Source organism: Lissotriton helveticus, chromosome 2_1, assembly GCF_964261635.1.
Source record: "Lissotriton helveticus chromosome 2_1, aLisHel1.1, whole genome shotgun sequence".
Taxonomy (NCBI): domain Eukaryota; kingdom Metazoa; phylum Chordata; class Amphibia; order Caudata; family Salamandridae; genus Lissotriton; species Lissotriton helveticus.
In genome coordinates, this window is record NC_136059.1 from 50452697 (window position 1) to 50465005 (window position 12309).

Genomic DNA, 12309 nt, shown 5'->3' on the forward strand with positions numbered 1-12309 from the left:
TGTAATTGAGAGAGCAACAGCTCAGCCCAGTCAACGTGTTTCATTATAAAAAAAATTGGGAACTTCTTCAGAGCTGTAAATTATATACACATAGGTCAAATAAAATCCTCTTCAGTTCAATTAATCACTATGGGCCATATGTATCAAGCCTTTTGCGATTCGTTAAGGCCGAAATTCGCAGAATTTCGGCCTTAGCGAATCGCAAACGGCCTTTTTTCCGATTTTGAAATGTATGAAAAATTAGCAAAATAAGGAATCGCAATTTTTGCGATTCCTTAAATGCTATGTATGAAGCCTTTTTCTATAGCGAATTTAGCTTAAGAAATCTCAATTTACCACCAACTTTCAATTGGTGGTAATTTGTGATTTCTTTTAAAAATGCACAAATTGGCATTTTTGAATGTGGCATGTGACGCACATACGTGCCAATAGGGCATGTATGTGCGCCATATGCACACACATGCTGATTTCAGGGGTGCAGCAGGGTGTCCTTGAGACACCCCTGCACCCTTGAAAGCAATCTCATTTTGCGATTAGCAAATTGCGAATCGCAAAATGAAATGCATTTCCCAATCATTCCTATGGGCCTCCTGGCCCATAGGAATGATTGGGAAATTATTCCTTATTTGCGAATTCGCAAATTGCGAATGCGCAAATAAGGAATAATTGGACATCGCTAAAAAAAAACGATTATTAACATACATACCATTTTGCGATTTCTAAATAGCGATTCCTTAAAAATCGCTATTTAGAAATCGCAAATGGTGATGATGATACACATGGCCCATAGTTTCCATACAACCCATATCACCAAAACATAAAGGTAAAGTAGAAAAAACATACAAAATAAGCAAGAATATATCCACTATTAAAAAAAAGGGGGACAAATGTATTCAGCCAGTATATACTATATGTACCTTCTAAAAAACATCACATTGTGCATTCAAAATTATTCTGATATGTACATTTAGAATTTAAAAACACAAAATAGTTGAATCCTAAACAATAAACATATAACATCACAATTAACCCCGCCGCTGCGCCGAACGTTCAGCGGACATGCGCAGCACTACCGAGGTAGTGCACGCGACGTCTGCCGCACTGAAGGGGTTAATACAGTATACATCAATCAATACAACTTCATTAAAAAAACAACAACACAGTGGGAGAACAAATCAGAAAAAATATGTCATTAAACCAGCACTAGTCTGTGTCGGATCATTTGTTTCCAGTCGAAACTTCAATGTCTCTTGACTCACAAATGTTCCAGAGATCGTTTGGGTGGGGATTATAATATCAAAGCCACCTTCTTCAGGAAAAAGATATGTCCCAGCAACAGTTTGTTTACTATGCAATGTAATATATAAAAATAAGGGAGGTACTAAAGGGAAAATTAAAGGACAGAGGGTATCCGAAGAGGTAGATTACGCATTCAGTCAAGCGAGACAGATTCTATGATAGGGATTCGATGACCAATAAAACTGGGAAGATAAAGGAGAAGGAAAGAAATAGGATTGTATTTGTTAGTCAGTTTACAAATGTCAGCAATAGGATTAAAAATGTGATAAATAGGAATTGGCAAATCCCCAATGACGAAGAAGACACTATGTTAGAGAAACCCCTCTTTGCATTTAAAAGAAACAGAAATTTAAAGAATGAATACGTTCATGTTTTTTAGAAGGTACATATAGGATATATTGGCTGAATAAATGTGTCCCCCTTTTTTAATAGTGGAAATATTATTGTTTATTTTTTATGATTTTTCTATTTTACCTTTGTGTTTTGGTGATATGGGTTGTATGGAAATTGAGTGATTGATTGAACGAAACAGGATTTTATTTGCCCTTGTCTTATTAGTGCCTCACCTCTTTGGTGTCTAAAAGGCCCCTCTCTCGCTTTTTGAGAATTATATACACATGCCATCAAAAAGAAGTTATAAAATACAATGAAATCAACCAATGATGCTTCTAAAGTATATTTTTTGGGTACATAGAGGTATAAATCCATAATCCTGGAATAGCGAATCAATATAACATTTTGTGAAACATCATTCACGCGGTGTGAACCCGAACACGTACTGGGAAGGCAGAGATACTACTGCAGGTCCTATAGTGGAGGAGTGTGGCTCACTGATTAGAGCAGCAGACCCTGATGCAGAGGTCTGGCCCGGGACCAGGGTTCAATTCCCGACGCGGCAGGGTCCTGAGCCCAAAATGTCCACGGGCTCGATAATTCTCGCCTCGGTTCCTATTCTAATCATGGGGTCCCACGCTGCAACTCTGGGCAATAGTTGCTTAATCTCCACCCGCTGCGGGATGCCTGGCTTTCACCCTGGGGATACCCAGTAGGGGTTATCTCACTGGGAAAAGCCAGGACGGGTTCCCAAGGCAAGCGCCTTGATGCCTTTGGGTGATACGTGCGCTATATAAGTCGCAATACATTTACATAGCAGGATAGTGAGTAAAACATCATCTATTTATATAATACATCATTTTAATGATATGTTTCCCTTCGCTCCTCCTCAGTTGGTCACTGTTTTCTTGAGCCCACTTCCCCCTTTCATTTCTCTTCACTTCTCTTGCCTCCCTTGTTCCATTAACCTGGCAGGTTCTTTTCTCTCTTCTCTTTGTATCTTGGATCTTTGCTCCCACTTCTTGTTCTCTTTTTCACCTTCTGCTGATCTTCTTTTCAGGGTCTTTGTTCCCAGCTACACTTCCAAAGTCCGCGTGCAGCTCTTGGGATGCAGAACTGGGAACAAGTCCGGAGAGGGGTGTCCGGTGTACCTGAAGATCCGAGCCAAGGCCCCCCCACTCCACAACTCCACGTACCAGGACTGCAAGGACCGCGGCGTCTGTGAGGTGCGCGTCCACCTGCCCTTCTGGCAGAACTGGTACTACGTCCTGGTGGAGAAGTACCTGGCCGTCCCCGGCGCCGTCCACTTCCGGGTCACGGTTCAGATCAAAGGTGAGCTCCCATTGGAGGGATGGGCATTAATAGGCTTTCTGTACCTGAGGAGAGCGGTGCAAAGCAGAGGGAAGAGTGCACCTAAGATCAACTGTTGACTAGGCCTGGGTGGTAAATTCCATTCCGCTCGTGGAATTTGTGGAATTTGGGTAATTTCACATTCCGTGAAGAATGCAGAATTGCCAAAAATGTTGCGATCCGCAACTTCGCAGAGTTTTTTGCTTGTTCGCGCTCTCAAAATGCGAGTTTGTGAGATGTTTGCTCCCGAGCATACAAACAGCATTCGCGAACAGGAAAAAGGCATCGCGAACGGGCGGAACAAGCAGTTCCGCGTGCTCGTGAAACTCTGCGTGCTCGCGGAGACTTTTTACCGTTGCGCGGAGCTTTGCTTAACGCGACTTTGCAAATTCCGCCCACCCCTACTGTTCACCTCCTTTGATGACGTGTGCAGACTGTGGTTAGCAATGGTTGGTTGTAAACATATAAAGAGGTCGAGAACTACCACTGGTGAAACCAGCAGCAGCCTCACAAAACTGCACTATATCCTCATCGTATCAAATGTTTTCTACAAATTAATTTATTTTGGCCAACCTCTGAATAAAGGTTGTTAGTAGCTCTGGTGGCGCGTTGGGTTCCTGTAGGGTGCCGCGTTGGGTTCCTGTAGGGTGCCGCGTTGGGTTTCTGTAGGGTGCCACGTTGGGTTCCTGTAGGGTGCCACGTTGGGTTCCTGTAGGGTGCCACGTTGGGTTTCTGTAGGGTGCTGTTTGAGCTGCGCGACTCTCTCTGCCTCCATCAAACCAGTCCTCCCTTGGGATTGGCTCCTGGCTGCAGAAGAGCGAGGCATACTCAGGCCTAGTGCTTGAGCAGAGAAACCAGGTCTTCAAGGAGCACTTCTATGCTGCCAGTAGAGGTCCTTCCACTCAGTCTGCCCTGTGGGCGGACCAGCGAGGAGACTAGCCCTTCCCATCATCACCCGACATGTCTGCGCCATCTTGAACCCTTTCGTGCCCAGCTTCTCAGCCTCACAGCTAGGTTTGGCCAGGTGCTGGCTCACTGAGCAGAGGCAGCCCCAGGCTGAAGTAACCATAGTGCCTTTAGAAGTGCGGCTGACGGCTCCGGGGGGCACCAGGTGTGGGCAGCACATGTTGTAGATGATGCTTTGAGGTGGGGCTTCAGGCCCAAGCCTTTTACTGCTTCAAGCTTCACCCCAGACTGGTTCGCCTTTCGGAAGGAGGGTTTGTGTCTTCCCAAGTTACAGTGAGATATTGTTCAAAGTGACTCCCCCCAGCAGGGGACATGATAACTGGATCTGTTTCAAAGACAATTACAGGATGAACAGAGGTTCCCTGAATAGGGGCAGCTGTTCATCATTTATTTATTTATTTATTAAGCGACTTGTATCGCGCAAACAAAACCCGAAGGTGTCAAGGCGCCTATCAAAACAGATCAAAAGATTGCAGAGCGCCACTAAGGGTATGCACGTGTGAAAAGGTGGGTCTTTAGAGCAGATCTAAAAGCTTGTAGAGTGGGGCGGGACCTTACCTCCAAAGGGAGAGCATTCCACCATTTGGGGGCCAAGTTAGAAAAGGCCTTGCCTCCCCATCTTGCTTTTCTAACACGAGGTACAGAAAGAAGAAGCCTCTGAGTGGAACGGAGATTTCTGCCAGGGTTATACTGAGATAGGATCGATCCAATGCCTGTAGGGCTAGATTTAGCTAAAGCTTTATACACCATACACATGGATTTAAAAAGGATCCGATCCTCAACAGGGAGCCAGTGAAGCTGCTTTCGGGCTTCGGTGACAGAGGCACGTTTAGGTAGATCAAGAACGAATCTCGCTGCCGCATTCTGGACCACCTGCAAGCGCTGTAGCTGACTCTTGTTCAGTCCTGCATACAGCGCATTGCAATAATCCAGTCGTGAGCCCAGAAGTGCGACAGCCAGTTGCCTTCTTGCCTGGGGTGACAAATAGTGCCTAATCTTCCTTAGGATGTGGAGAATTCCCCAGCAGGTCGATACAGTCCTGTTGACCTGTTGGCACATACTAAGGGTGGGGTCAATCATGACTCCCAGATTTTTTGCTGAGGAGGTAGGCTCGGGACATAGGCCCAGCGAGTTCGGCCACCACTCAGCAGACCAGATCTCTTCTTTTCCTCCGAATACCATCACCTCCGTCTTCTCCCCATTCAGTTTTAGTGAATTATGAATCATCCACGGTCCGACTGCCTCCATACAAGATCTAAAATTGGCGGCAGTCGACGTAACTGACTGGGAGAGAGCGACTAGGATCTGGGTGTCGTCCGCATAGGAAACTACCTCCATCCCAAAAGATCTAATAAGTCTGGCAAGGGGGGTCACATAGATATTAAAAAGGGTAGGGCTAAGCGCTGACCCTTGGGGGACCCCACATTGCACAGACAGGGATGGAGATAGAAACGGTCCCAGCATGACCCTTTGCTCTCTGTGATCGAGAAAAGAGGAAAGGAGTCCCAGGGCTGACCCGCGAACCCCAATCTCCCTCAGGCGAGATGTTAACACCGAGGGGGATAGGGTATCGAAGGCCGCTGTGAGATCTAGAAGGATCAGGATCAGGCTTCCCTTCGTTGCCCACCATTACATCATGAAGGCTAAAGCCATGTTTTAATGTCTTCTCCATTTCCCTTTGCTGTAACCCTCCAGCAGCAAATATCAGGTAATGAGGAACTAAATATGGACATGGGGCCAACTGAGGGAGGCCATCAGTGTTCAAAGGGGGTGTGATGTCACTGGTGATCACCCTGGTATATATTTGAGTCGTCCTCGATGAGCTATGGTCCTGCAGAGAGACAGCTCCCTGAGGCCGGACAGGCCCATGCAGCCTCTGGACAGGAGTTCTCTGTACAGAAAGGCTCTGTGCCAGCCGCCTCTCTATGAGCCAATGAGTACCCGGCCGTCTGTGGGCATGAGGGGCCCCGCCCCTCCCTGGGAATCAGTTGGTTACTCACCTGTGATCCTGTGTGCTACTTCCACATTCATGAGCCTGTGTGCTACTCACCCATCCATGATCTTGTGTGCTACTTACCCGTCCATGATCTTGTGTGCTACTTACCCTTTCATGAGCCTCTGCACTACTAACCCGTCTGTGAGCTTGTGTGCTACTCACCCATCCATGAGCCTGTGTGCTACTTACCCATCCATGAGCCTGTCTGCTACTTACCCATCCATGATCTTGTGTGCTACTTACCCATCCGTGAGCCTGTCTGCTACTTATCCATCTGTGATCTTGTGTGCTACTTACCCGTCCATGATCTTGTGTGCTACTTACCCATCCATGAGCCTGTCTGCTACTTACCCATTCATGAGCCTGTGTGCTTCGTACCCATCAATGAGCCTGTGTGCTACTTACCCATCAATGAGCCTGTGTGCTACTTACCCATTCATGAGCCTGTGTGCTTCGTACCCGTCCATGAGCCTGTGTGCTACTTACCCATCCATGATCTTGTGTGCTACTTACCCGTCCATGATCTTGTGTGCTACTTACCCATCCGTGAGCCTGTGTGCTACTTACCCATCCATGAGCCTGTGTGCTACTTACCCATCCGTGAGCCTGTGTGCTACTTACCCGTCCATGATCTTGTGTGCTACTTACCTATCTGTGATCTTGTGTACTACTTACCCATCCGTGATCTTGTGTGCTACTTACCCATCCGTGAGCCTGTGTGCTACTTACCCATCCATGAGCCTGTGTGCTACTTATCTATCCATGATCTTGTGTGCTACTTACCAATTTGTGATCTTGTGTACTACTTACACATCCGTGATCTTGTGAGCTACTTACCCTTTCATGAGCCTCTGCACTACTAACCCGTCTGTGAGCTTGTGTGCTACTCACCCATCCATGAGCCTGTGTGCTACTTACCCATCCATGAGCCTGTGTGCTACTTACCCATCCATGAGCCTGTCTGCTACTTACCCATCCATGATCTTGTGTGCTACTCACCCATCCATGAGCCTGTCTGCTACTTACCCATCCATGATCTTGTGTGCTACTTACCTATCTGTGATCTTGTGTGCTACTTACTCATCCATGATCTTGTGTGCTACTTACCTATCTGTGAGTCTGTGTGCTACTTACCCATCCATGATCTTGTGTGCTACTTACCTATCTGTGATCTTGTGTGCTACTTACCCATCCCTTGATCGTGTGTGCTACTTACCCATCCGTGAGTCTGTGTGCTACTTACCCGTCCATGATCTTGTGTGCTACTTACCTATCTGTGAGTCTGTGTGCTACTTACCCATCCATGATCTTGTGTGCTACTTACCTATCTGTGATCTTGTGTACTACTTACCCATCCGTGATCTTGTGTGCTACTTATCCATCTGTGATCTTTTGTGCTACTTACCCATCCATGGGCCTGTGTGCTACTTACCCATCCATGATCTTGTGTGCTACTTACCTGTCCATGTGCTTGTGTGCTACTTACCCTTTCATGAGCCTGTGTGCTACTTACCCATCCATGAGCCTGTCTGCTGCTTACCCATCCATGATCTTGTGTGCTACTTACCAATTTGTGATCTTGTGTACTACTTACACATCCGTGATCTTGTGTGCTACTTATCCATCGTGATCTTGTGTGCTACTTATCCATCGTGATCTTGTGTGCTACTTATCCATCCATGGGCCTGTGTGCTACTTACCCATCCATGATCTTGTGTGCTACTTACCCTTTCATGAGCCTCTGCACTACTAACCCGTCTGTGAGCTTGTGTGCTACTCACCCATCCATGAGCCTGTGTGCTACTTACCCATCCATGAGCCTGTCTGCTACTTACCCATCCATGATCTTGTGTGCTACTTACCTATCTGTGATCTTGTGTGCTACTTACTCATCCATGATCTTGTGTGCTACTTACCCATCCGTGAGCCTGTGTGCTACTTACCCGTCCATGATCTTGTGTGCTACTTACCTATCTGTGATCTTGTGTACTACTTACCCATCCGTGATCTTGTGTGCTACTTATCCATCTGTGATCTTTTGTGCTACTTACCCATCCATGGGCCTGTGTGCTACTTACCCATCCATGATCTTGTGTGCTACTTACCTGTCCATGTGCTTGTGTGCTACTTACCCTTTCATGAGCCTGTGTGCTACTTACCCATCCATGAGCCTGTCTGCTGCTTACCCATCCATGAGCCTGTGTGCTACTTACCCTTCCGTGATCATGTGTGCTACTTACCCTTCCGTGATCCTGTGTGCTGCTTACCCGTCCATGATCTTGTGTGCTACTTACCTATCTGTGATCTTGTGTACTACTTACCCATCCGTGATCTTGTGTGCTACTTATCCATCTGTGATCTTGTGTGCTACTTACCCATCCATGGGCCTGTGTGCTACTTACCCATCCATGATCTTGTGTGCTACTTACCTGTCCATGTGCTTGTGTGCTACTTACCCTTTCATGAGCCTCTGCACTACTAACCCGTCTGTGAGCTTGTGTGCTACTTACCCGTCCATGAGCCTGTGTGCTACTTACCCGTCTGTGGGCTTGTGTGCTACTTCCCAATCCTTGAGCCTGTGTGCTACTTACCCGTCTGTGAGCTTGTGTGCTACTTACCTGTCCATATGCCTATATGCTACTTACACGTCTGTGAGCCTGTGTGCTACTTACCCATCCATGAGCCTGTGTGCTACTTACCCGTCCATGATCTTGTGTGCTACTTACCCATCTGTGATATTGTATTCTACTTACCCAGCCGTGATCTTGGGTGCTACTTACCCATCCATGAGCTTGTGTACTACTTACCCATCCGTGATCTTGTGTGCTACTTACCCATCTGTGAGCCTGTGTGCTACTAACCCATCCGTGATCTTGTATGCTACTTACCTATCCATGAAATTATGTGCTACTTACCCATCCCTGATCTTGTGTGCTACTCACCCGTTCATGAGCCTGTCTGCTACTTACCCATCTGTGATCTTGTCTTCTATTTACCCATCCATGATCCTGTGTACTACATACTCGTCCATGATCTTGTGTGCTACTTACCCATCCATGAGCCTGTGTGCTACTTACCAGTCCATGAGCCTGTGTGCTAATTACCCATCTTTGAACCTGTGTGCTACTTACCAGTCCATGAGCCTGTGTGCTAATTACCCATCTGAGATCCTGTGTGCTACCTACCTGTCCATGAGTCTATGTGCTCCTTACCCATTCATGAGCCTGTGTGCTACTTACCCATCCATGATCTTACAAACTATTTACCCATCCGTGATATTGTGTTCTACTTACCCAGTCATGATCTTGTGTGCCTCTTACCCATCCATGATCTTACGTGCATCTTACTCATCCATGAGCCTGTGTGCTACTTACCTATCTGTGATCTAGTGTGCTACTAAACCATCCCTTGATCTTGTGTGCTACTTACCCATCTGAGATCTTGTGTGCTACTTACCCATCTGTGATCTTGTGTTCTACTTACCCATCCGTGATCTTGTGTGCTACTTACCCATCTGAGATCTTGTGACCTACTTACCCATCTGTGATCTTGTGTTCTACTTACCCATCCGTGATCTTGTGTGCTACTTACCCATCTGAGATCTTGTGACCTACTTACCCATCCGTGAGCCTGTGTGCTACTTCCCCATCCATGATCTTATGTGCAACTTATCCCATCAAGACCTTGTGAGCTACTTACCCATCCGTGATCTTGTGTGCAAAAACCCATCCATGATCTTGTGTGCTACTTACCCATCCGTAATCTTGTGTGCTACTTACCCATCCGTGATCTTGTGTGCTACTTACCCATCCGTGATCTTGTGTGCCACTTACCCATCCATGATCTTGTGTGCTACTTGCCCATCCATTATCTTGAGTGCTACTTACCCATCCGTGATCTTGTGTGCTACTTACCCATCCGTGATCTTGTGTGCTACTTACCCATCCGTGATCTTGTGTGCTACTTACCCATCCGTGATCTTGTGTGCTACTTACCCATGCATGATCTTGTGTGCTACTAACGCATCCGTGATCTTTTCTGCTACTTACCCATCTGTGATCTTGTGTGCTACTTACCCGTCCATGATCTTGTGTGCTACTTACCTATTTGTAATCTTGTGTGCTACTTACCCATCCGTGATCTTGTGTGCTACTTACCCATCTGTGATCGTGTGTGCTACTAACCCATCCATGATCTTGTGCGCTACTTACATGTCCGTGATCTTGTGCTACTTACCCATCTGTGATCGTGTGTGCTACTTACCCGTCCATGATCTTGTGCGCTACTTACCCATCCGTGATCTTGTGTGCTACTTACACATCCATGATCTTGAGTGCTACTTACCCATCCGTGATCTTGTGTGCTACTTACCCATCCGTGATCTTGTGTTCTACTTACCCATCCGTGATCTTGTGTGCTACTTACCCATCCGTGATCTTGTGTGCTACTTACCCATCCCTTGATCGTGTGTGCTACTTACCCATCTGTGATCATGTGTGCTACTTACCCATCCGTGATCTTGTGTTCTACTTACCCATCCGTGATCTTGTGTGCTACTTACCCATCCGTGATCTTGTGTGCTACTTACCCATCCCTTGATCGTGTGTGCTACTTACCCATCTGTGATCTTGTGTTCTACTTACCCATCCGTGATCTTGTGTGCTACTTACCCATCCGTGATCTTGTGTGCTACTTACCCATCCCTTGATCGTGTGTGCTACTTACCCATCTGTGATCGTGTGTGCTACTTACCCATCTGTGATCATGTGTGCTACTTACCCATCTGTGATCATGTGTGCTACTTACCCATCCGTGATCTTGTGTTCTACTTACTCATCCGTGATCTTGTGTGCTACTTACCCATCCCTTGATCGTGTGTGCTACTTACCCATCTGTGATCATGTGTGCTACTTACCCATCCATGGGCCTTTGTGCTACTTACCCATCCGTGATCTTGTGTGCTACTTACTCATCCATGATCTTGTGTTCTACTTACCCATCCGTGATCTTGTGTGCTACTTACTCATCCATGATCTTGTGTTCTACTTACCCATCCGTGATCTTGTGTGCTACTTACCCATCCGTGATCTTGTGTGCTACTTACCCATCCCTTGATCGTGTGTGCTACTTACCCATCTGTGATCTTGTGTTCTACTTACCCATCCGTGATCTTGTGTGCTACTTACCCATCCGTGATCTTGTGTGCTACTTACCCATCCCTTGATCGTGTGTGCTACTTACCCATCTGTGATCGTGTGTGCTACTTACCCATCTGTGATCATGTGTGCTACTTACCCATCTGTGATCATGTGTGCTACTTACCCATCCGTGATCTTGTGTTCTACTTACTCATCCGTGATCTTGTGTGCTACTTACCCATCCCTTGATCGTGTGTGCTACTTACCCATCTGTGATCATGTGTGCTACTTACCCATCCATGGGCCTTTGTGCTACTTACCCATCCGTGATCTTGTGTGCTACTTACTCATCCATGATCTTGTGTTCTACTTACCCATCCGTGATCTTGTGTGCTACTTACCCATCCCTTGATCGTGTGTGCTACTTACCCATCCGTGATCTTGTGTGCCTCTTATCCGTCCTTAAGGCTGTGTGCTGTTTGCCCGACTGTGCGCCTGACTGCCACTTGCCCATCTGGGGCAGCTTGAAGCTTGCCCTCTCCTGAGCCGCTCCACTCTCTGGGACCCCCATGTTGGGGTGCTGCTACCAGGTTGGGGTGCCTGTGTAGCCTATGGCAGCGCTGGTTCTGTTGAGCAGTGGAATGCCCTCTGTCTTCCTCCTCCTCATCACCTCATGTATCTACCTCCTTTGAGGGCTCTTGAACACCACGCACACAACTGGACATGTTTCAGCCCCTGCTCCAGAAAGTTCCATGCCCCTCTTGCTTTTTTTTTTTTTTTGCAGAGTTTTATATAGCGCAAACTTGATCCGGTATCAGTTATCAGAGCCCTTTACATAGCACCAGTTACGTTACACAAGGACACACATTCATTTTTGTTGGGCACGGGGAGATTAAGTGATTTGCCCAGAATCACAGGAGGTTTTGGCGTCATTACCGAGACTTGAACCCAGTTCCCCAGGTCCGAGGTCGAGCGCCCTAGCCGTTAGGCTACGACCTCTTTCAAAGGTCACGTAGACCTCTGGCTCTCATCTGCACTCCTGCTGCCTGATTTATAAAAGGGCTTCACCCATTTTGTTTCTATGGAGGAATGTGTTGATACTAGGGGTGGTCGTAACACGCATAATTCTGTGCAGCGCAATCATGCGGAAATACCTAAAAATTCCGCGAGATTTCGCAGAATTACATACGAAAAGTAATTCTGCATTTAGCTCTATTTTCTTAGTGC

At 46.8% G+C, this 12309-nt stretch overlaps 1 protein-coding gene across 1 annotated transcript in view; it reads left to right on the forward strand.

Annotated features, from left to right (window-relative positions):
• Window positions 1-12309, forward strand: part of TMEM8B (transmembrane protein 8B) — a 287529-nt gene that overhangs the window by 130402 nt on the left and 144818 nt on the right. Inside the window, exon 5 of the mRNA XM_078677709.1 lies at window positions 2693-2964. Coding sequence (XP_078533835.1) covers window positions 2693-2964 — 272 coding nt within the window. The remainder of the gene's footprint in view (window positions 1-2692; window positions 2965-12309) is intronic.